Source organism: Phragmites australis, chromosome 15, assembly GCF_958298935.1.
Source record: "Phragmites australis chromosome 15, lpPhrAust1.1, whole genome shotgun sequence".
NCBI classification, from domain to species: Eukaryota; Viridiplantae; Streptophyta; class Magnoliopsida; order Poales; family Poaceae; genus Phragmites; species Phragmites australis.
In genome coordinates, this window is record NC_084935.1 from 27147841 (window position 1) to 27173334 (window position 25494).

The 25494-nt window shown below is 45.9% G+C and overlaps 3 protein-coding genes and 2 non-coding genes across 5 annotated transcripts; 1 reads left to right on the forward strand and 4 right to left on the reverse strand.

Moving 5' to 3' along the window:
- Positions 1-77: 77 nt before the first annotated feature.
- Positions 78-1549, reverse strand: LOC133893664 (2'-deoxymugineic-acid 2'-dioxygenase-like). The gene is made up of 3 exons (XM_062334752.1): positions 1022-1549; positions 599-920; positions 78-487 (listed from the first exon to the last, which is right to left on the reverse strand). Exons 1-3 carry the CDS (start codon positions 1459-1461, stop codon positions 245-247), a joined length of 1005 nt encoding a protein of 334 aa, XP_062190736.1. The 5' UTR covers positions 1462-1549; the 3' UTR covers positions 78-244.
- Positions 1550-5994: 4445 nt separating this feature from the next.
- Positions 5995-8490, forward strand: LOC133892678 (zinc finger A20 and AN1 domain-containing stress-associated protein 9-like). Its single transcript, XM_062333579.1, has 2 exons — positions 5995-6142; positions 7803-8490. Exon 2 carries the CDS (start codon positions 7816-7818, stop codon positions 8302-8304), a length of 489 nt encoding a protein of 162 aa, XP_062189563.1. The 5' UTR covers positions 5995-6142; positions 7803-7815; the 3' UTR covers positions 8305-8490.
- Positions 8491-10824: 2334 nt separating this feature from the next.
- On the reverse strand, positions 10825-10916 carry LOC133894199 (small nucleolar RNA SNORD24). Its single transcript, XR_009905009.1, has one exon. It is a non-coding gene; the product is annotated as a small nucleolar RNA SNORD24 (small nucleolar RNA).
- An 83-nt stretch (positions 10917-10999) lies between these two features.
- Positions 11000-11084, reverse strand: LOC133894205 (small nucleolar RNA R12). The gene has a single exon (XR_009905014.1). It is a non-coding gene; the product is annotated as a small nucleolar RNA R12 (small nucleolar RNA).
- A 1774-nt stretch (positions 11085-12858) lies between these two features.
- Positions 12859-16821, reverse strand: LOC133893132 (glucan endo-1,3-beta-glucosidase 8-like). The gene is made up of 2 exons (XM_062334098.1): positions 15945-16821; positions 12859-14196 (listed from the first exon to the last, which is right to left on the reverse strand). Exons 1-2 carry the CDS (start codon positions 16280-16282, stop codon positions 13056-13058), a joined length of 1479 nt encoding a protein of 492 aa, XP_062190082.1. The 5' UTR covers positions 16283-16821; the 3' UTR covers positions 12859-13055.
- Between the last annotated feature and the right edge of the window lie 8673 nt (positions 16822-25494).

Consider the following 25494-nt stretch of genomic DNA (forward strand, 5'->3'; position numbering starts at 1 on the left):
GAAAAATGCAGTCTAGAAATCGCATTCCCGAATTAAAAAACAACGAAACGAGAAGGACTTTTATCGAAGCTTCAAACTAACAAGCAGCGATATGATTTCCATTTCATATCGATCAATTTTATTCGGTTTTTTTTTTCTATTCTCGGCGGCCAGATGAACACACTTGCATTGTTACTAGACTCGCTGATCAGCTCATCGGCCATGGCCTCGGGGCCAACAACTGCGAGGGGAGAACATGAGCGGGTCAAATCTTGAAGGCCTTCTCGACGCTCTCCCTCCGCGCGCCGACGGTCTTGTAGACGCGCATGAACTCGCGGAACGTGACGGCGCGGTACCGCGGCGGGTTGTCTTCGCCGACGAGCTCCTTGGCGGGGCCGACGAGGCAGTCCTCGGTGGGCATGATGAACGTCGCCACCGACGTCCGCGGCAGCGCCGCGTTGGGCGTCGCCCGGTGCTCGATGCTCTTCAGCAGCCCGTTCGTCGCGATCTGCAGCACCAATTGAGCATCAACAGCAGGATCAAGAAGCATCAGATCTCATCATTAACTTCTTGTAATAATTAATCTGACACAGATCGAAGTGTAGGCGTGTGCCTGGACCTCGAGCTGGTGGCCGAAGTTGACGACGAAGGCGTTGGGCACGGGCTGGACGTTGATCCAGTCGCCGTGGTAGGAGACCTGGAGGCCGGGGACGTTCCCCTGGAGGAGGAGCGTGATGAGGTTGCGGTCGCAGTGCGGCGGCAGGCCGAGCGTTCGGGCCGGGTCCGGGCATGGCGGGTAGTGGTTGACGTTCACGATGACGTCCCCGCCGCTGATGTCGCCGTCGAAGTGGTCCGGCGGCAGCCCCATGCCCTCGCACAGCAGCCGCAGCAGCTCCATCCCCACGGCCCTCGTCGGCGCGATGAACCGCTGCACAACCTCCCTGCATCCGCAGCGAGAATCATCAGCAAAAAGCACTGATCATCTCCCTCTCGACAACCTCAAAATCTCAGATTGGTTGAGTGATTGGTGGCGGTTGGTTACCGGAGGCGGTGGGGCTTGTCGGGCCAGCCGTTCCTGGCGTCGTCGTCGACGGGGAAGCCGCAGGCGAGGCGGAGGCAGTCGCGCCAGTACCGCTCGCCGCCGGTCCCGTAGGTGGTGCTGGAGAAGAGGCGGTTGGGCCTCCCGGCGTCCTCGGAGAAGAAGGCCGCCTTGTCCTCCATTGGCAGGCGGAAGAACTCCTCGCACGCCGCCTCCATGTCCCGCATCGCCTGCTCCGGCACGCCGTGGCTGACCACCTGGAAGAACCCGAGCTCCTTGCCGGCGTCGAGGACGGCTCGGCGCACCTCGTCGCGGTCGCGGGAGAGGTCGATGACGGGGAGGGAGACGGCCGCGGAGGACGCCGGCGGGCGCTGGTCGGGAGGGAAGACGAAGCTCTCCGGGAGCGTCTCGTGGGACGCGGCGAAGGAGAGCAGGCTCTCCATCGCTGCCGGCCGCTTCCGATGAGGGGACGGACGGACCAGCGAGATCGGGGGAGCAAGTCAAAGCAGTGAGTCAGCACAGCTCAGATAGCCTCCCCCCTTCGGGCCTGTCGTATCCTTTACACCACACGTGTTCGCTTTTTTAATGGGCCGTGCTGAGCCCGGCGTTAGCTTGGGCCCAAAAGGGAGGCCTAGTTTGGGCTCGATGCGTGTGGGCCCCACTGACGGACGCAGTCTGACTCAAATGAAACGGTTTTCTAGCACGTCCATGAAGAGCTTACGGGGTAGCGCGCTTTAAGATTTGTGCCGAGGGGAAACCAAACGGTCCTAGACGCTTCTTCCTATTCCCAGAGCGCGCAGCGTCATGCTTTGTTCTCACGATTAGGGTTATGGTTGAGGGCCGCTGGTGAGCCCTTAACTCCGGCGAGAATATGATTTGGGTTAGAGTTTCGGACTATAAGATTAGGCCAAGGTTAGGGTTTTGTAGTCTGTAAGCTTCAACTCTAGAGGGAGACTTTGGGGAAAGGGTCGATCGGCGGTGGTGGCAAACACAGGGTGAGGTGACGGGGACATCGTTAGCCACATGAGGCAGAGGACCCCTGGTGGGCAGTGTTGGGGAGGGGGCATCATGGCGACAGTCCCCTCGCGAAGCCGAGTTAGCAAGGAGGGCGACGAGTGCAAACCTGGGGGAGCCACCGGAGACTAAGGGAGAGGACATGGAGGGTGTGGGACATCGGAAAAGAAGAAAAAGAAGAAGGTTGGGGCTGTGAAGAAGAGGGGCGAAGGGAGGAGTATTGGCAAAGAAGGTGGTTGTCGGCAGGTTGCACCAGCGACGGCGAGGCGACAGGGTGGTGAAGCACGAGGTGCAGGGCGGAGGAAGATGTGTCGATAAGATGGAGAAGAAGGAGAGGCGAGACGTGTGCCACGCTGACCATAAGCAAATGTCAGATGAAATTCATATCCATAGATCATACCTCGCCTACGCATCATCAACTACAATCAATTAAACAAACTAACATTACATGAACATGATCAAACTCACTAATACAGATCAAGTTAAGGTCATACAGGCAACTAAACGTACCTAGCAATTGCAGCAGCCAGCAAGATCCATGAGACACGGAGTGCACGACTACACATGATGATGAGCATCAGTGGCGGACTTAGAATTTAGCGATTTTGGGTATTAAATATTCACAAATAAAAAAATTGTTCAATCTAAAATGTGAAAAATCTATAGGAGCGTAAATTAAAGTATAAATTGTTTATAATAGAGAAGTTTCAACTAATTAAGAAAAAATACAAAGTACTTAAAAGATAATTACAATTTAACTTTACGTTCATTTATAGCTTGAAAGAGTTTGATGATATCACTATCCTTAACCTTAAAAAAACAATCACGCTCAAGAAATATAACCAATAAATCGTTCAAGTATTGGTCTCACATCTTGTTTCTTAACTTGTTCTTCATATAATTTATTGTAGAAAATACTATTTCAATATTAGCATTTGCTATGAAAAAAAATTAACACCAATTTAAAAAGCTTATACACAATATCATGTTTGATGTTTTTTTTCAATAAGCATAATAGAAAGCTCTGCAAGATTCTTTACTTTTCTAAACTTTTCGTCTCTACATGTATCAGTTAGAAAGTGCATAAGTTGATAAGAAAGATTGTGCATTTCTATACTTGAAAAATTCTTATGATAAAACTGAGCAAGATTAACCAAGTTGTCTTTATCAAAAGCAGCAAATAAACCAGCAGGATTGAATGATACCATACAAAGAAGCAAAACCATGCTTACCTCATCAAATTAATCACTAAGCTCTCGAAATTGCCTACCAATAACACTTAAGAATAAGTTAATATGGAACCAGTGCATATTCTTGACTTTTGAAAAGAACCTCCTGTCACGATACAGAGATCATGAGTATATGATATTTATATTGTTATGGTATGAGAAGGTAGACTCTTTCTAATTAATATGTGAGTGAAAGATACATGATAGCTTGGGCTCATATTTTGCTAGGTGGTCTCATCGATTGAAGTAGTAAGTAAGCAAGTCAGTACAACTAAAAATATATATACGCTGTTCAGTGCTATATACTCATTTTTTCTTAAAAAGTTAGATATTCCGTTAAATACACTTGCATCAGGGTGGATCCGCCCCTGATGAGCATGCTGGCTTATGATCGGGACCTGGGAAGAGGTCACGCATACTCCTCTCATCGCCCGGATCCCCGCCGGCCGCGCCCTCCTCTAACCATTCGACCGATCGACGTCGGCGTGGCCTCGCCGCCGTCATCCACGGCCGGAGTCGCAGCTTGCGGCGCCTCGAGAGTTGAACCCGTCGTCGCCCTCTGCGACTGCGCCTTGGCGGGCTGAACCAGGACGTGAATCCAGCTCTGGCTGGCTCGGCCGCTCGCGTCGTTTTCCTCCGAGTCGCGCCGCGCCGCTGCCGACGTGCGTGACGGACGCGACGCTGCCGTACAGCGCGCAGTACAGCCGATTCCCTAAAAAGAAATTAACTGATCCAAACCTGACAAACATGAAACATTTAGGACACCCCATTCCCTTCGGCCTGTCACCCTACATGCTATATGTGTGTAATTTTCTTCGGGCACAAATCTCGAGGAGGCAGTGGACGGCGACGACGGTAGGTATATGTGCATATTCTCTCTCTTTTTGCTATGAGAAATTAGTGTCACCGCGCTATGCATACATGCCAGTCTTCTTCGTCACTCGGACAAATAAAGCACAATGTCACGATGGCGCATTATTATTATTGTTAGTACCAACAGGGGCAGAGACAGGGGGGCAGGCAGGGGCAGCCCCCTATGGCCATTGGAGCATGCATGTACTGGCCGCCCCTTGTGCAAGTACTCCACTGCATCAATGCATAGCGGATTCAACTCCCCTTGGAGCATGCATGTAAGTATTTGGAATGCGTTTAGTTTCCTGATGAGGTTTTATATTATGGTTGATTGTTTATATAGGCAAGATTTTATGATATTAAAAAGTGTATTTGTTTATATAAATAGATGTAAAGAGTTTATATTTGTTGAGGCAGGCTGTAGAGTAAAGCTTGAATCAAGTTTTACTTTCAGATCAGATTAGAACAGGAAATATGGATAAACAAACATGTTTATTTATAAGATTACACACATCCACCATACTAGGCTAGAGCAAATTGAGGCAACAAAACACATCATTAAGTACTTCTTAGATGGCCATGAGGTAACTAGTGCATGTCCAATATACGTCTACTGAAGCAACGTTCTCCATCACTTGCGTAATCAGGAATTATGGTGTTGTTTAATTTAAAAAGAATCCTCTAATTAATGAATGATTAAGGGATCCTTATAAGTTTATACTAAAAGATAAATATTTTGCATCAACTCACGAAAACAAAGAAAAAAGAGCTAATTGACATACAAATTCATTTTTATCTATTATCTATATTTCAAGTATTTTATGTATTTTTTAATATATTTCAGGTATTATATATTGTCAAGTATAATTAATTTACTAAGTATAGTAACTATGAATATATGTAACGAAGTATTTTTTTTGCCAAACTTTACCAAGAGTAAATCATTTATCCTTAGTGATCATGATTCATGTTGTATTACTCTATTATCGAACTAGAGTAATAGATATTTTTTTAGCAACTTCTATCATAAGCTTATATCAAACTAGGAAAAACAATATTAGGACGTTAAATGGATAGATCATTCGTTATATAAAAGGGTATATATTTGTTACTGTAAGCAAATTTATGTATGAATAAAAAAAGATGTTTTAATTTGATTATGGAACATAGATCCATCGCAAGATGCTAAGACCTGTATTTCGTTCTTCTAAAGAATGAAAAATACATTGATCAATATTAAGAGAAAATTATATATTTTACGAGAATAAATTCAACCGTTTCTAGAATCAATTTAAATTCGTCTCTTCTCAACCCATCATATTGTCCACACCTGACTCCGTCCCTGAGTACCAAACGTCGTACTTTTTCCTATACACGTCACTAGCAATGGTAAAAGACACATTTTTTTTGTCGATGCTAGACCAAGTACGAGTCACTCTTTTTATCTACTTTTTGACATATTTAACCCATATGGAACACCCCGTGATCTAAGCTAGAGCCAGCTCAAAAATGCTCAAGCTACCTGCATTATCGTCGGTAGACCCAGCGTTTGCAGCTCCCAAAAGGGAACCGGCCCGCCCCCGTCGCCGCAAAGTGGGCCCACGGCTCCAGGGGTCCTCGGTGGACCCGTTCCACGCCGAACCCAAACCCAACCGCAACGGCTCCCGGTGTCCACCGCCGCTGGCACGCGGGACCCGCGCTCCGTCCGGCCCCACACGCGTCGACTCGGATTCCGAATCTCCACGCGTCTGGACCCCACCCACCCCCAGGCTCTAGAAGTCCATTACTGGTTAATCCCGCCGGTTAATCGCGGCGGTTAATCTAATCGGATCCAGTAATTCCAATTTCCAACCCGTCGAATCGGGAAAGGCTTGGCCTTTATAACCGCACGCCGCCCTCCCCGAAATAAACCGACGCCTCCTCTCCTCCTTCCTCCTGCCTCTCTCCGGCGACGCCAACCCAACCCCAAAAAAAAAACCTTCTCCGTGGTGGAGCGGAGGAGAGGAGTCGCGTGCCGTCTCGCCCACAGGTTGGTTGGAGCCTCCTCTCGTTTCGCCCTGCCCAGATCCGGCCGATCTGGGGTTCCGTGTAAAGGCTCGCCGTTGACGCGCGGGTGGTGTGGTTGGGTTTTTCCCCCTGTTTTTTTAAGATTTTTTTTTTCTGGTTTTTAAGGATCGTGTGTCTGTGCCTGGATCAACGCGTGATTGTTGGATCTGCGTGAGTCAGTTAGGCTGGTGAGGTTGGTGGCACCGGATTTGCGCGTCGCTGTGTTCCATCGGGCAGTTTCGGGGGAGGATTTGGGCTCGCTTTTCAATTTTTCTTGTGCCTTTTTCGGCATCATTTGAGGCCGTGATTAGTTTTTAGCCTGGGAGGCGATGTGAGGCAGGCGGTTTGACCTTTAGGAACGGCGGAGGATGCGTGTTTTTGATGAACAGTAGGTGGTTGCCGGCGGGTGCTGGAACTCATCCAGGACAAATCATGGTTGTTTGTGGCCTCTCGCATCACGCGTGAACGTGCGCTACATGATGGAGAAGATATACGCTAATAAGGAAGGTTTCTTGCGGCCCTTCCGTCGGGATGGATAAAGCAGCGAGCCGTGCCTGCCCTATTAAGGGATGATGGGGACGATGGCTCGAGGTTTTGTGGTGAGCATGGCAAGGTCAATTGTTTAGACATTTGGCTGAAGTGCCGGGACGGAGTTTGACTGCGTGAATTGTGTGTGCATCTGGGTTATAGGGATGGCGGGCGTAGATTGCTTTGCCTTTTGCTGTTGGTTGCCTGCCTTGCGCCGGTGGTGGGCAAGCAATCTTTACTTGGAGGCAAAAAAAAAGTTGGCTTCATGCTATGGTTGGTTGAGGAAGTTGATTACCGAAGGTGCAGATGCTCAATTTATATAGGCTAAGGATGAGATAGAGGAGCATTGGCCCAGCAGAATAAAATCAGCTCATACAGAACATCGTGAGTGCAGGGCATTGGCTAATAATTCCGGTGCTGATCTGCAGGTTTGATGTGATGCTGGTTTTGTTCTGCCAGAGAAGCAGGCAGATACGTGGTGTTTGAATTATTTTCAGTATTACAATTAGTTGCAACCTAAGTATGTACTAGTGGAAAGTAATCTGATCAGGAAGCTAGAATCATGGATAGCAACTTTTGATGTTTGGATTAACTTACACTGGGTGCGGATTGCTGACGGAAGATAGAATCATGGATAGCAACTCTCGATGTTTGAATCAACTTGACACAGGGTGTTGATTGCTAACATTGCCCCTTGCCTGCCAACTAGTGTTAATCTGAATAGATGTGGGGAGTCTTTGAAACAGTTCCTTGTTTTAAAGACCTTACAGAACGAGTTGAACAAAATTGGCTAGAGCTTTATAAGCTTGGGATGTATTTATCGGCACTTTGTTGCAGTTCATATTAGTTTTTCAGTTGAAAGCCTGAATCATGTGCAAATTTTGAAAAAAAAAGGAATAAAATTGGCTGCAATCATAGTCATGATTCCATCCTACCCTGCCAATTTTCCCATTAGTATCTTTCTGTACAGCATATATACTTCAACATCAGGTTTTACTTATTTCTGACCCTGAATTATGTATTCTGGTTCTTGTTACTCTTACTGGGTTTATGTTAGTGGTTATTTCTGCATTACTCTTTCTTACTGATGAGTTGTGAAACTTGTGTGCCTGCAGCCCATCGATAGCAATGGCACAAGAGAGCTGGAAGCAGGAGTCCCACGCCCCTGAGGCCCCAATATTGTGCATAAACAACTGTGGTTTCTTCGGCAGTAGCATGACAAACAATATGTGCTCGAAGTGCTACAGGGACTTCATTAAGTTGATGGAAAGCGATGCCCCTGTGGTGGAGAAGAAGGTGATCACGATAGCCTCTTCTTCCGTGACGTCATTGGAGACATTTGAGGCAGCGAAGCGAGATGATGTCCCTGCTGCCGCTGCAGCTGTGGACGAGAAGCAAGCTGCACAGGAGCCTCCGAAGCCACCCAGCAACCGATGCCTGACCTGCCGCAAGAAGGTTGGGCTGACAGGCTTCCAGTGCCGCTGCGGCGGGACCTTCTGCTCCATGCACCGTTACACCGACTCCCACGAGTGCACCTTCGACTACAAGAAGGCGGCCCGGGAGCAGATCGCCAAGCAGAACCCTGTTGTGATAGCCGAGAAGATCAACAAGATCTGATGGATGGCCATGAAGGATCGTTCAACTTATATTCCTGGGTGCCCGAGTCTCCTTCAGGTGGTCTGGGTTAGTGTGCTAGGGTCTGAATTGTGTCTATCCTTCTCCTTCAACATGGTTTAATTCTCTCGATTGTGTAATAATGTAAATATGCCTATTCAAACAGTAATTTAATCCTATTGCTTTCTACTTGTGTGTCGATGATGGTTTATCCGTGATCATGACTGTCAAGTGACGTTATCCTATCTTGTGCTATTTTACTTCTTGTTCTCAGCAAGAAGTGGTTGAAGTGCATATCAGGAAACTAGAGCTGAAGCAGCATAGTATCTTGGTAAAAGGATAGCTGTTTGTTTGTGTATCGCTTTATACCGAAAGTTCCTGCTGAAAAAATGCCGCGGTTTTGCGTCGTCGCTTCCTCTGAACGTTGTTTAAGATGATACGATAAGGTTGAACGTCAGGTAGCTTATTCTGGTCCTGAAGGGAGTGGTATTGACATGTCACCGGTTTCGTATGTATCACTTGTGCTGAAAGTTGTTCTAGACCTGGAGGTTATTTAATACTACCTTGTCCGTGTGATCAGATAAAGTACCAGATAAGCATATAGTAGATTATAGACATCAGGCTGTTCCTTGGCTTGTTTGTGATGTCCCTTGCAAGGTGCAATCATACATGCCCGGATGCAGTTGCAATAAATTCTTTCATATATAAAATATTTACTTCTCTTAATTTCTCTAATATTTAATTAATGACATAAAAGCCATAAATTCATCACACTTACTGAATTAAAACTCCACTTTCTAATAACCTTTAATATGAACGCTCTAGTAAAATACTACCTTAAAAACCTAAAACGATATCTATTTAAAAATAAAAATAAAATTTTAAAATAACGACTATTTGAGAACAGAGATAGTAGATTATAGACATCAGGCTGTTCCTCGGCTTGTTTGTGATGTCCCTTGCAAGGTGCAATCATACATGCCCAGATGCAGTTGCCTTCGTCTTGTCACACTCATGATCAACTTATATTTTGGAAGGCTTTTTGAGTAGTTCCACGAGATTATTATAGCCGGGAGAGAAAAACACTGAGAGAAAAGGATTCGTCATGGAGTCTTGACCTTGCTTAGGCTGCATCTCTGTCACAGATAAAAGAGAAATTGCGAGAGGGGCAAATGAGAGTGACCCCTCCTTGACTTATGTGAAATAAGGGATCACTGGGGAATTCAGAGATGATGAAGTTAACACTCTGTTTTTTTTTTCCTGAAAGAGACTTTCAAAAGCAACATAGAATATTCTCTGTCACTAAGGAATCGTTTTTATCAAAAAACTTCCAAGATAACTGAAATTTTATTCAGTGTTTGTCTACACAGTCCTCATGAAGAAGCTAGACCTAAATTCTAACCGGTGCCTGTCTGATCAGCCTCCATGAAGGATGAAGCCATCTACAGCACTGAACCTTTTCAGACCACAGAATAAGAAATCGTGCTTAGTTTCATTTATTTATTTTTTTGCGAGGACTATATGAAATTATTCTAGTTGCATGAGGCAAAGATCTATTTTTTATAACTAAAGCAGGAGCATAAGAGAAAGCAACTTAAGCCAGTAGAGGTCCATCGGTAAAGGAATATTTCACAGTCCAAAACCAAGGACCTCAGATAATTCTCTCTTTTCTTTTCGATTTTACTACTCCATCCAATTTGAAATATAAGTCCATTTGGAGGCACAAGAAATAAGGTGATGGATACGTTGCCGAATAATTATTAGTAGAGTTAAATAGGAGGCAAGTTTACTATATTGGTTAGGGTGCATTTAAATAGAGGCAGGCATGGAAGAATAAGGCATAAAATTGAATTGGAGTTAGTATGTACTTATATTTGGTGCATTTGTGATAATCTTATATTTGAGATCGAAGGGAGTATATTACAAGTGTGTGCTGGAACACGTGAACTTTTTCCGGCTAGCCATTTATCCTTCTCCAGCAATAAGCAAGAGGAGGCTCACCCGTGACAGGGAGGTAGGGAGGAAAGGAAAATCTTGTACCATTAAAATTCAACTAAAATACAACGTATTCGAACCATCATCCATCAAGTGATTCTAATCATTGGATCTAAGTAGTACACAAATAGTCGTAAGTTGTACAAAATACATGTAGTTTTGTGTGAACGGGTAAACATGGTGGTTCTGGATTCATGGTGCCAACAAATTCGGCGTAGCAGTGATTTTAGCATTTCAGTTGCGCAATCGTTCATCGGGGATTGTGTTAAGCAACACCTGAATGTTGCGGAACTCAGCCAGAACCTTCCACACCTGAATCGTGATCACATTCTCAACTCAACTTAAATTTGCAGTTTACTCATTCCGGTGTTCAGAAATCAAAATTACGTATCAATTAGTTACACGCGTGCAAATTAGTGAGTTCTTGAATCTTGAATCATCAGGTCTGCTACTGCAAACAAAAAGAAAATGATTGATCCCAGAAGAGCAGAATTGTAAACCATGAATCCAGGATGGTCAGTTACAGGGGACCTCAGAGATCTTGGTGGTTTGAGATCATCAGAAGGGGCGTGGCACGCCCCATCAAGAGTAGCAAATATTTTGATCACATCACCGGGGCCCAAGCAATCACACACAGACATACACGAAAAATAATTCAAAAAATTGTTTATTTTAATATCACAACAACCCAATGACATGGATATTGAGTCAGAAGTAGCTGGTTAAAGATCTCATCTTTCTTTAGGAAATCAATGGGAATCCGATTGATTTTCTTTCGTCATCCTCGCCATGCCAGTTGGTACACGCTGATCACCAAGATTACTCTAGTAAAATGAAACAGACCAAAAAAGAATCAAACAGAAATTCGCCTGCTTTCTCACCGGCGAGCCCTGGGATTAAACAGAGCTCGGCCGGAGATTAAAAAGCAGGCGGGAAGAACTAGGAAAACGTCCTCCCCTTGGCTTCAGTCTCAACTAAGGATAGATTGTTCGCCGCACCGGATGCAGCGGCGGACAATTGCAATATTAGGCCAGCCGGCAAGACAACCAACCAACCAACAAATAAAAGCAGCAAATCAAGATCGCGAAAGAACGGAACCGAATCAGATTGAAGAAAGGGAGCGCAAATCGGGATCGACCGAGGAGGGAAGGTTAGGGTTTATCTGCTTCGGCGATGAACCCTAGTTTGCGAGATGGGGCGGCGGCGGCCGAGCTCGGGGTCCGGCGCTCGTGCCTTTTGTAGCGGGTTGCGGTCGTGTCGGGTTTGGACTTGGGTTCGCTTGCCGCCGGCCCATGGAGGAAATGATGTACACGTACAGGTTGGAGGTTAGAAGACCTAGCCATTTTGGATTCTTTTTAGGAAAATTTAAGTTTATGTCATTTGTTCAATTGTGGTTTTGGTTTTTGTCATTGTCTTTAAATTATTAGGTGCATGCTACTAGTTCGTAAAAATTATTCGGTTTATGACACTAATTGACTGACGTATTTGGATCGAAAAACTTGTTCGGTTTATACCACTTATTCGGTCCAACTAGTGATATGAGCTTAGCAAGTTTTAAAACTAATTACATGAATCGAAAAATTATAAGTGATGGCAAAAGTGAAAAATGCTATTGACACGATGGTATAAACCTAAATTTCTCTTTTTTCCAATGTAAAATTTCAGATATGTCATGTTCTTTGCTGAATTTGAATTCTCCTGCTGGGAAGTCGAAGGAAAGATGCTGTGATAAAAATGTGTCCATTTGTTCTTTTTCCATCCTCTTCGAGCCCTATTTTTCCATCCTCTTCGAGCCCCAGGCTCAAATGTAAGCAGCAAGATGACACTTTTTAGTGGTAGATAAATAAATTATCGTTGTAGGACCAGAAGCTAATTTTGTTTGAGAAATTCAATTTTTAGTCAAATTTCCATGAGATACAGGGCTCCGTAACTTCTTCAGTCAATTACTTACTGTATTATCTATATTTTTATACATCAATATCTATACTTACACTTATAAAATAGATGAATTGTGACAGATTCAAACAATATTTACCATACATCTTATATAATCAAACGGTCCACAATCAAAGTTCTCTCTAACCTCGTCTTGTCTCATCTCCTATAATACAGAAAGTCACAATCAATTAGTCAATTAATAATCAACATACTCTCCACGCGTCGTGTTACGTGCTCTCTTTTCTTCTGTCGCTCTATTTTCAAAACTTAAATCAAAATAAATGATCATCACACAATAAAAGACCAATAATAATCTACTTGTATCCTTTTCTTCCTCTCTTTCAAAACTATACCAAAGATCTTCAACGATTGTGAAAATCTAGTCAGTCTCTGGTCCGTACTACCAACTACACAGATTGATAAGCAATAACCTCAACTCTAATCACCTCTGCTGATATGTGTTGACTACCTTCACTCATCGGCTCGCACCTACCTCATCAACGCTAGCCACCTCCGTTGATCTTCTCAACATCATCCATCTTCGTGTCGCACGGTCATCTGAATTCAATCATCGTATATATAAATTCCTTTTGTTATGATATTTTTTTTTTTTACTTTTTCAAATTATAATATCTCAAATTGATTCTACTTATGTGAACATGTATGCAGTTTCTAGTCCCCTTAATTATCAGCGTCTAATCCAGTTGGAAAGGTCAAAGCAGGGTTGAAATTTTCAAAAAAATAGAACAAATCAACAGTGCAGATTGATCTTTCCGACACGTACACGAGTACACAAGCACCACGGGCGGCAGCAGTAGCTCCTACCACAATGCCAAGAACTGGATCAACGCCACTAGCACGGCAGCCACCACGGCGCCGAGCGCCGCGCCGCTCCGGCCGTGCACTGACTCCGGCGCCGCCGCCGATGAGGTTTGGATCTGTATGGTGAAGTTGCACGACGCCGTGGACGGGTCGGTCTCCGTCGGCAGCGCGAGGCCCTGGAAGTCGCACGCCGCGTCCTTCTGGTTCTGCGCCTGGTAGTAGGCGTTGAACGCGTACGAGGCGTTGCCGGCGGTGTCCATGCCGTTGCACGTCGAGCCGTACCCCAGCGGTGTGCAGTCGGCGTACGTGCACGCGTAGTCGATGTTGGCGCCGAGCCGGCGGAGGTCCTTGGCGTTGGGGTTCAGCGCGCACCACGTCCTGGACAGGTACTTCACACCCTTTGCCGGCACGAGCATCGTGTTCCGGCCCTGCCCGGTGAGGTCCATGGCGTACTTGGGCTGCCCGTCGTACCGGAGGACGCCCCAGTGCCGCTCGAAGTTGCCCGGCGCCACGCTCTTCCTGTCCTCGTCGACCAGCCCGAACAGGTACACCTCGATGTACTGGTTCGGCCGAGCCGGCGTGCCCGTGTTCGCCGCCAGCCGCTTGAGCAGCCCGGCGTAGAACCGCTGCGCGTAGGTGGACTTGGCGTGCTTGTCGCCGTCAGTTGGCCAGCCGACCTCCCCGACGATGACGGGCATGTCGCCGTGCCCCACGGCCTTGAGCGCGGCCACCAGCGTGTCGAAGTTGGCGTCGAACACGTTGGTGTACATGATGCCGTTGTCGTTCACCGGCGTGGCGCCGCCGTCGAAGAAGGCGTAGTCGAGCGGGAAGTTGTCGTTCAGGTACAGGCTCAGGAACGGGTAGATGTTGACGGTGAAGGGCGCGTTGTTCTTGGCCAGGAACTTGACGATGTCCGTCATGAGGCCGGAGATGTCGGCGCGGAAGCGGCCCGCGGACGGCACCGGGTTCTTGGCGGGGGAGTTGTACACGTCGGCGTTGAGCGGGACGGTGGCCTTGATCCTGTCGCCAACGCCGGCGTCGTTGAGCGCATTCTGGATGTTCTGCAGCGCCGGGAAGGTGATGTTGATGAACGAGCCGTTGTACGACTCCAAGAACGGCTCGTTGCCGACGGCCACGTACCTGCAAGAGAGGATCACAACAATCTTAGCTCTAACTTGTCTGAGTGACCATGGCATTCGGCAAGCATGTAGGATAAACTGAAATCTCTTGCTTTTCATTTGTCGAAAATCATCTTCCACGATCACCTGGCAAGGATTAACTTTCGTTTAATTCTCGAGTTGCAAGTCAACACTAGTCCTCGAGCAAATTGTCGGTATAATTTGTTCGGGTTTGCGCAAAACGGAATATTTCAACATGAGTAACTTGGCAAAAAATAGCCCTCGACCACATGATCATCAGTAAAAAAATTACAGAAAATGTGAGGTGGGCAACTGGACATCAGTACTGGATGGAGGGCAACTAGTTGCAGGGTGTAAAGGACAAAATCAGATCTCAGTTGGGTTGGAGATTAAGGGTTGTTTGGTAAAGCTATTTAAATTCTCTGCGGGAAGTAACTCTGTGATTTGAAGTGATTCTTTTGGATAAACTCTACGAAGGAAGTGATTCTGTGAGTTAAGTGAATTAAGGAAAGTTGGTTTTCTCAGCTCCCAACATTTAGTTCATTTTAGAGAATCACGCACACAGAATCACTCTGCGAGTTGAAAACTATAAACTACTGCTTGACAAAGCTCCCATCAATTCCACTTTGAAAATTGCTCTGAAAACTCTGCCAAACAAACTCTAAAGTCCAACCAGTGCGTAATAATTTATGGTCTCATGACAGCTTATAAAATTCTTTCACTATTTCTAAGCAATACCCCCCCCCCCCCAAATATCTAATTATATGTTCAATTTTAACAATAACACCCTAAATAACCTAAATTATTCATTTTTTTGAACAAGAAAATAGCCTAAATTATCATCAATCCGTGAGACCAACTAACTACCTGAAAGATTAAACGGGATTGTTTATTTATTTCCCATGGTCCAAACACGGCCTCAAGTACAATCAACCTGAAAGATTAAACGGGATTGTTTATTTATTTCCCATGGTCCAAACACGGCCTCAAATACAATCAATCGAACCAACATTGACCTTGCTAGGTTCATCTGGACCGAACCTTCGAATTAATATCCTATCTTACAAATAAATTGGTATTCAAACAATGGCAACCATCCTGACATTATCTATGTTCCAAACATGTCCTAAACAAATTGATCAATGAATATTGACCATGCTTGGTACAATTGGACCATCCTCGAACCATCGAATTAATTTATTTAATGCCATTTATAGTGATACATCATATATAACAACTCATGTAATACACCTAGCTCAATAAATAAGACAGCTAGACCTTAGCAAGGGAGATCCAATTATTTTTTGTTCTGGTCCTGCACAGTTGACATTATTCCATATTCGAAAACGACTCATAGAAAATTGTGATGCCCTGCACGGTACCGATCTTGCCAACAACCTCCTCCACTGACTACTGTCCCCTCTATCCAACCACCCTCATCCAAAAAAAATAATCAAATTTGATGGTTGATGCTCTTCAGAGTTGCAAGACGATAGCTTTGCGCCCAAAAAACACAAAAAATTTAAACATATCATTGTCGCGAATGCTTGGCGGGATAATTAAGAAGCACAACAATTTAAACATGACCTATTGCAAACGCCGTGGAATCCATAAAAGGCAGCGTGATCATAGAGAATATTTGCCGTATCTAGTGAGAGAGAGATTGATGGCGCACGGCGGCTGCTGATGAGAGAGAGATTGATGGCGCACGGCGGCTGCTGATGAGAGAGAGAGAGATTGATGGCTCACTTGATGGTGACGCCGCCGTCGAAGTCGTACCGCTTGACGTTGCTCTTGACCCAGTCCTTGGCTTTGCCGGAGTCGCCGGCGAGGTCGGCGAGCATGTTGTTCGGGATGGCCACCATGACCTCGACGCCGCTGCCGGCGAGCGCGCTCATGGCGGCGAAGTCGGTGTCGAACAGCTTCACCTTCTTGATGCCGTTGTCCCGGAGCAGCTGCACCACCACCTTGGGAGGCAGCGGGTGCGTCGCCTGCGTGCCCCAGTTCATCCCCAGCCCCTCCGCCTCCGCCGCCGCCCAGCACACCACCGCCGCTGCCACGAGCAGCGCGGCGGTGACCCTCGTCATCGGAACGGACACGGCGCAAGCGCAATGCAACCCGCTACTCTTCAAGCTCGGAACCAATCGGGCCCGGACAGGAGTGCAAAGAATTCAAGATTTCCGCCGGGAATCCGACGAAGACAGCAATCTTGGCAAGAAAACACTACAATTTTGGGTGGATTTCGCGGAGCTCGGCTCCAAGAATTGGGGGAAGGTCGGGAAGCTGTTGGAATCGTGCCGGTGAGCTGTCCAAGATTGAGCTGGCCACAATCCAGCTCAGAAGAGCTGGAGCCCTCAATAATAACTCGCAGCCAAAAGCTAGAAAAAAATTCGAACTTTCGAGTCGAGCAAGCAGGAGAGGAGAGCTTACAGAACGAGAACCGAGGGAGAAGGAGGAGGCAGAGAGGCAGCGAGCAATCCGAACGGGCGCCTTGGCCACTTGGGGTTTGGCGAGTTTTTATCGAGGCAGGGGACCGGGCATCGGAGTGGTCGGCGGCGACCGGAGGTGGGAGGAGGGATCGCTGCGGTTGCATTGGTCGGGAGGGGTGTTTCGGTCATTTTGCGCGGAGCGTGCGCGAGTATTTTAGTGGAGGATGATGTGGCAGGCTCATCGATCCGCATGGCCGGCGCGCTGACGTTGGAGTGTGGGACTTTTAGCCCTGGAGAAAGTAGATTTTCTGTTGCCTTTTGTTTCTGAAGGAATATTTGGGTGATGGAAGCAGTAAAAGCCAGGCTCCGCGTACTTTGAAGTAAATTATGTAAGATCTATAAGAGAGATTTTTGTGAGATCTTTATCTATGTCATATATTTTGGATCTAATGATTTGCGTATTTACGTGCAGATGTGATAAAAAAACACGTGTCATGCAGAGATAGGAATCTACGTGTGATACCCGATGTCACATAATTTGCTTTCCGCGTACTTGGTATTCGGCTATTCGCTCGTTGCGTTGGGGAATTTTCCCAAAACACCCCTTAATCTAGCCCCCTCTATTTCGAGAACGTTAAATTCTAAGACAAATTTGCATCTATGCCACCAATCTAAAGTTGGTACCTAATAACATTGTCGGACCCCTCCTTTAGGGTCACCTCGTGTAGCTCATACCAGTCCCTGGATCAGTAGCTGGTATGCACGAATTCCAGCAGAAGTAGACATCACAGACATACATTGATTAAATACGATAATAAGGCATAACACATAGTTCATTACAACAAGACCCACAGGCATAAATTAACAAACCCTCACAGCACAACGGAAACACGCAAAAGCGACACATACCCTACAGGCAGCTTGAGTGTAGACGAAACCAGCTTCTCTAATCTTCATCTTCTCTTTCGACGAAGTCGGCCTCTGGATCATCTGGGTCCATAATTAGCAAGTGTGAGTACATAAGGTATTCAGCAAGTCCTACCTCAAGGGGGGAATATTAGATGTTTATGGGTAGATCAAGGATAAGGTTGTAGAGTCTTTTAGATTTTGCGGAAAGCTAGTTTTGTTGATGTAAGGTTCATTTTGCAAAGACTAACTTTAATAAAAACACTTCTGAAGAGAACATGTAAGTTGAGCTTATGGGGGGTTGACGGCCCTGGGGGAGATACTTCCATCCCGCCAGTTCCCACAAGTCTTTTATCGGCGGACACACAGTCCAGGAGGCTTAGGGCACAAACCCAAAACCCTTCTTTTCGAAAACACGGGCACACAGCCCACTCACACACCAATGAGATACTCACGCCGAAAGGCTAATCATTGTGACCAAACCATAGCATGTCCTTGACTGATGACACGGCTATCCGAATAGGTTTAACACTCTGCAGAGGTTGTACACTTTACCCACAAGATATGCACAGGCTCCCACCTTAGCAACTGGTGAAGCTGTCATAACGAGACGTAACGACCTCACAACGAAGTCACAATATCCACCCATGGGGCACTAAGATACCATGGGCCTGAGAAGATCCACGGGAAGGACCACTTAGCAATCCCAAGGTTTTGACATAGCCTTAACAATATCACCAGCCGGACCTTGAGCTACGCACCACCCAAGTCTTCTCCTGGTCCCCATTGCCACTACCGGCCTCCGGGTGGGTACCGCATTAAGTCAAAGGGGTTAGGTCAAGTCCTGCCCATTCAGGCCATGTGGTTGTACGAGTGGATACTAGGTGAGATATCACAGCGAACCGGTCCTTATACGACCGAGGCAAGAGTCTCCCAGCAAGAACACCACAAAGGCGAACCTTACTCCAAGGTAGTTCCCACCTCTTTGGGGTACCTTACTCATCCTCGTCAACACTACTCTAGAGCTTTCCCAAGAACACAAGTTTTACACGCACACGCACCAAGCACACATCACTTCACATTTTTGAAAAGCATGATTAACATATGTAAATAATCTAGTTCTTTCTTTTGAGCAAAGCAATCCTAAGCATAATAGTAACAAGCATTCATCCAAACAATCATTATAGTTGATGTTGGGAACCTTCTAGGGTTTCAATAGAATAAAGGTAACAATGACAAGACATGGGATAAACAAGCTAGGTCATAACTATTTAAAATCATAACTATTAATTTAATCATGCATACTCCTATTGTTTGAAACAACGGCTCTACGGGTTGTATTTAAAAAGACATAGGATCAATATGATCAACGGTTGCAGGACTTGCCTTCGTTGAAGTCCTCGTCTGCTCCTTCTTCAAACTCCGGGTCCTCGAGGTCTTCCTCGAATGCTCCTTCCTCTAATAATCGCAACAACGATAAAGGTGCACACGATCAATCAAATGGTTAAAACAATGACCAAACAATTTACAAAAATTATGAAATTGACATGATTGGGTAGATCTTGAATTTAGATGAATATCGGTGGAAGAATCGTTGAAAACGGAGTTAGGACGGAGGAGAAACGGGCTTCAGAAGTTTTACCGGGAGAGAAATTCAGGAAAAAAAAGAAAAGAGAAGAATATTCCTAGAATATTCTGTTGAGTCGGCTCGGGACTGGGCTCGGCTCATGGTTCACGGCTCGGGCTCGGCTTACGGTTCACGGCTCTGCTTTCTCGGCTCAGCGGCTCAGCTCGGCTCAGTTTTGGGTTCGGCTCGGGCTCGGTTTTGTCGGTCGGCTCAGGGGCCCACTAGCCAGCTGCGGAGAGAGATAAAAGGGAGAGAAGAGAGAGGAGAGGGGGGGGGGGTGGTGGCCGGCTCAACGGAGAGAACGAGAGGGCGAGAGAGGGAGGGGCAACGGGCGGCGGCGTCGCGCCGACGGAGGCCGACGGCGGGCTTCGCCGGCCGGATCCGGCTGGCAGGCGGCCAGGGCGGCGGTCGGCGCCGGGGAGGCCGGCGGCTGGCAGCGGGAAGGCGGCGGCCCAGCGACAGGAAAGCGACGGCCGACCGTGAGGAGGCGATGGCCCGGCACCGGAGTCCCATGTACGTCCACAGGGGAGAGAAAGGAGAGAGAGGGAGAGAGAGGGGGGGGGCTGGGGGAGCTCACCGACGGCGATGGTGCTCGGAGGGAGGCGGTGGGGTGCTCGGAGGGAGAGAGAGTGGATGTGAGGAGGGGATGGGGAGTCCTGCACTGTTCACCTCCTTTTATAAGGCCGGAGGTAGCGGCACAGGGCGCGAGGTCTGCCGGCGCGGCGATGCAACGGCGGGCGCGGCACGGTGTGTTGCGGCAGGCGACAGGGCATGCAGCGGGGTCACGGGGAGGGAACGTGAGAGACGGAAGAGAGAGGAAGAAGAGAGATAAGGAGAGAGGAATGGGGAAAAAGAAATTAGGGATTTGACAAACACCATCAAACTTTGCCCCTTCTATCTATACCATCACACTTCCAAAATCTTTCCACCCATACCACCAAAATCACCTTCACACCTCACAGAATGTTAAGGTCGTTTATTTGGTGCCAAAATGGCCTCCTGTTCGTCTCTCTTGTTTGTCATCTCCTGTGCATTTTCTTCATGCCTCTGCCCAGAGCTGGGACTTTAGGCCGACCTAAGCACGGCACGGCCCAGTCCAGCCCAAGCCCAAGCCTAACCTGACACGAGCACTGATGGGCTAGGCTGGGCCTTGATATGGGGTCCAATGGGTGGCTCGGCTCGTCACGAAAAATGGGTTGTGCCTGGACCGGCCCAGCACGAAAAAGCATGCATCGACACGCGGTGTCGCGCCCATGCCGACGCGCCCTCTAGTGTGGTGGACGAGCGATGTTGGGCCCTTGCCAGCTCGGCCCGACGAGGCCCATCGCGCCTTCATGTCGGACCTGGATCTAGCTGAAGGTAGCTTGGGCCAACCCGACTCGGCACGAATAGTTTCTTAGGCCGTCCTAGCACGACCTGAAAGGCCCAAGACCCGAAGGTGCCGAGCCGAGCCGGCTCGACCCGGCCCAAGTCTCACCGTTGGCTCTGCCTCTGCCACTGCCATCTCCATTATCTACTGCTGTCGCCCACCAATCTGACAGTCGGCCACAAATCGAGGCACGGGCCCTTATCCGACCGCAACCCCCCTCTCATCGATTCATCTTGACCCGATGCTACTCAGTCCAGCTAATAGGAGTCTCGTCCATGCCCTATCATGGAAGCCCATATCGCCGGATGCTTGCGAACAGAGGTAGCAAAGGGAAGAACTCGCTGCGACCTTGGGAGGATGGTGCCCGGCTAGGAGTGCAAAGGTCAAGATTCCTCCCCAAATGCATCTGAGCAGCAGGCCGTAGATGAAATCCTTTAAGTGCTGGACTCGAATTCCTCATCTACCTGGTTCTTTGATGGTTGTTAAGCGGAATCAATTGGCCTATCAAAAGTGCTCAAGAGAAATCCGTGGAAAGATTGATGGGTTAGCTTGGTATGGCTGCTGGCTTGCACAAGAACTTGGCGTTGATCTCGTAGCGGGCGTGGCGTGGCGTTGATCTCGTCCAAGCAATGGAAGTGGATGGAAGCAAACAGATGGTGGTATGAATGAAAGAAATTTGAAGAGGTAACGGTATAGATGAAACGGAGCAAAAGGTGATGGTATTTTTGGGACCACCCTTGGTTTGATGGTATATGTGAAATTTCCAGTAAATTCAATGTCATTCGCAGAAGGCAAAATTTTGGTAGGCCTAACTTTAGGCTCCCTTTGAAGTAAAGGAGAAGTAATGGAATTTTATAGGATTCTAGTCCTATAGAAAAAATTTCCAATGTGATTCTTTGGAACAAAGGCATTCAACCTGAGTAAAACTAAGAAACTCCTAAGGAACGTCTCAATCCATATGGAAATTTTCCTTTTGTGTGTCTCTCTCCAAGTCCCTGTATTTTTCCTATGCTTCACTCAAACGCTATGTACGGAGATTTCCTATGTTCTATATTCATGTAGGATTATAGATTTTTTATATTATTATATTTTGAGGATCCTGTATTCGAAGAGGGCCCTGTATACCATGTTGATTTTCATCCAGTCAATTAGCCTCACCTAATTATAACCTACCCAAAATATGATTGGCTAGTTATACTCCGTTTGATTAAAATCGTCAATTATTTGAAAACGGTGGGAGCCATGGACTCGCCGAGCAAATCAGCCGTCCTAATCGTGTCATGTCCCTCTCGAGTCGTGTCCCGTGGTTGGCTTCTGTGTTCTGGCTCCAACCACTGCGTACATCGACGGCTGCTCTCGTGCTAATCGCCATGTCTTCTTACCCATAACAACGGTAGATTAACAACAAACATAAAATATTAGAGGTGTTCGTATAATAGTATTAGCCATACTTTTATGACTTGGGATCTGAAAACACGGCTTCATTCCTGACATTTTCATTCTACGATTCGAAGGTCCGGAAAAGAAAAAGAAAAAGAAAACAAAGAGAGTTGGCCGATGAATTGGACATCTTCCTTAATTCCGAAGCAAGAAACTAATCTGTCGACAACATTGTGCAATCTATGGACCACCGAATCAGTGCAGATCTTCCTGTTTGAAGCGACTGAACACGCGTATATATCGTGTCTGAGCAGAGTTCAATCTGTGGATGCGAAAAGAACACTTGTCGTAGTCATAAAGTATCCGTTCACTAGTTGTAGTTATTATTTATTGGTCGAAGTTACTGTTCATATAGCAGAGTATTTAGTTACTGTAGTCGGAGTACTCTATTCATCATGGTCGGAACACTTTTCATCATGGTTGGAGCACTGTATACAGTGATCGAAGTACTGTTTATCGATGGATGTACTGATCAATAGTCACCTATTAAATTAGTCATTGCTGCAATGACCATTATAAATATCAAATTTTATCATCAACACATACCCCCTGTTTTTTGGTGAAGCTTGCTTATAAAAAACATATCATTTATCTTCCTACCTACTTAGGGCGATGATTAATACACTACATATGAATATTCATTAGGATGATGGTAATTAATACATCAGCCATATTCCTTTAAGCATCTTTCCACACATTAGAATAAAATTTCTTCAAGTATCGACCATTAATAGCTCTAGGTAATTTATCCCCTTGTAAACTTTCTAGCAAATAAGAATTTCAGGAACGATACTTAGAACTTTATATGAGCCTTCCCAACTTAGAGACCATTTGCTGAACTTATTGTCCTTCGATCATACAGGCAAAATAGTATTTTACACAAGGTTTTCAATCTGAAATGACTTTGCTCTTACCTTCTTATTGTAGGTTTTGGCTACTATTAATTTATCATTCTCGATCTCCCTCAAAACTTTCAACCTTTCATCTGCCACTTCATCAATCATATCCATCATTAAACTATAATAATCCACAACTGATAGATTATTCTGCTCGACCAATCTGAAAGCATTAAGATTTACTTTAACAGGTAAAACAGTTTTTTTGACCATAAGCAAGTTCAGACGATGTTATTTTAGTGGCACCATGTCTAGATATTGAAAGTGCCTAGAGGGGGGGGGGTGAATAGGCTTTTCTAAAAAATTAAAACTAAATAACGGATTAAAACTGCTGGATACTCCGGTGAAGGTCGGATACTCCGGTCTGGTCCGGAGTATCCGGTCTAGTCCGGAGTCTCCGGTGACAGGAAATCAAGAACAACTATGAATTAAAGCGAGCAGCTAGAATCTAAAGTTGTAGCTATGTCTACTAGTTATCACAGAGCTAAAACAACAATTAATACTAGCAAGATGATCACTAAGGCAACTTATATGTAAATTCACAAATTCACACAATTAAGTAAATTGCACAAATAAGAATGCGAGAGATTATCCCGGAGTTCGGACCTCACAAAGAAGTGCCTACGTCTCCGTTGAGGAGCTTACAAAGAGCCGGGTCTTTTCCAACCCTATCCTCTTCTAGCGACAACAAAGATCAAGCTAGAATTTCCTTACTCAATTTGAAGTTGATCACAAACTTCCCGTGGCACTCCACAAAGATTGGGTGCTCTACGGGTGACGCCTTGTCGTCTAGAAGCACAAAAGTTCAAGAGTAAAGATCAAAGCGAATGCTCGAGGAAGAACTCAATGCTCAAGTGGCTTAATCTCACTCCAAACCCATACTCACTAAATTTTGCAAACTTTGAACTAGAGGTGGTTGGAGAGACTTTGAATGCTCTTAGAATGCTCAAGGAGTCTAGAGTTCACCAACAACAGCAAGCATTTAATGCCAAGGGGTGTGAGAGTATTTATAGCCATCTCTCAAAAACTAGCCGTTACTGTTCTGTTAGACCTGACCGGAGTATCCGGTGAACACTGGAGTATCCGGCCCTAAATCCAAAAACGGCGTCAGAACGGTCACAGAACGTGTCAGAACTAGCTGTTACAATTCTGTTAAGTTACCGGAGTCTCCGGTCCTGACAGGGCTATCGAAAATACTAAGTCTGGAGATTTGCCGGACCCTCCGGCCTCTCCAGGTACTGGAGTATCCGGTGAACACCGGAGACTCCAGTCTTTTTCAATAAAAAATAAATGCTAACTGAGACACCCCTGCCGGAGTCTCCCTCGGAGACTCCGGTTAAAACATTTTCTCCTACCGAAGTATCCGGTGAACACCGGAGACTCCGGTCTTTTTCAATAAAAATAAAGACTTAACCGATTGACCTCTGACGGAGTCTCCCTCGGAGACTCCGGCCTTAAAACTCACCAACTACCGGAGTATCCGGTGAACACCGAAGACTCCGGTCTTTTTCAACAAAAAATAAACCGGGACCGAGCACCCTCGGCCGGAGTCTACCTCGGAGACTCCGGACTGAATACTGAGTACCGGAGTATCCGGTGAACACCGGAGTATCCGGACTCAGTGAACTTTGCAAAACAAACCCGGTGTCCGTGGGTGAATGTGTCTCTCAACTTATTGGTTCTAGAGGATATCTTGAGCATTGAGACACTAATCAAGTAATCAAATGCAACCCTCTTAATAGAACGGCTACCCTAGACTCAATTTCAAAAATAAAAGAATTTAAAACCTATTGAGTACTCCTAGTTTCTTCTCATTTCTTTTCGAAGGGCGTTAAACGTCATATGCCTTCTCAACTTAGACTTAAACCTGTTCATGACTTACATAAACATATTAGATCCTTAATCGTTTTGTCATCAATAAATCAAAACTCACTTAGGGGGCCTAGATGCACTTTCAATCTCCCCCTTTTTGGTGATTGATGACAACACGATTAAAGCTCATAAAAGATATTTAAAACAGGATTTTGAATTCTAGAAGATATGGTGAGCTCCCTCTAAATGTGTGCATTGATTTAAAATTGAGTTACACTCAAATGCATATATTTAAGATTTAAATTTGCAAGAGCTCCCCCTATATCCTAGGATCCGTGGGATGCAATATTAAGTAAACAAGATGCATATGGTAAGATATGAATCACACTTAATTTAAGAAATACGACAAGCATCACACTAACATAAAAAGTCTTACAAATTCAAATGGAGCACATAGTTCATCACACAAACAATAGAGTCCAAATGTCCAACAACGATGAAATAAAGTCCAAAGCTAGAAAAGAAAGAAACTAAGGACACTAAGAATTGGATAACTCTCTCTCCCCCTTTGGCATCAAGCACAAAAAAGAGATAGAACCTAATCGTTGCTGGCTTCTTCTTAATGAGCTTAATCAAAATCTTATTACTAGACTCAGTCTGACTATTAGCCTGAGCATAATATGGAGATGAATTCAGAAGCTTAATTTTCAATGACTCGATAAGTTCACGTAATTGATGTGACATGAATGAAATACCTTGATCGGTAGTTAAAGTCCGTGGAATGCCAAATCTATGAACAATATGCTCAAATATAAAATTA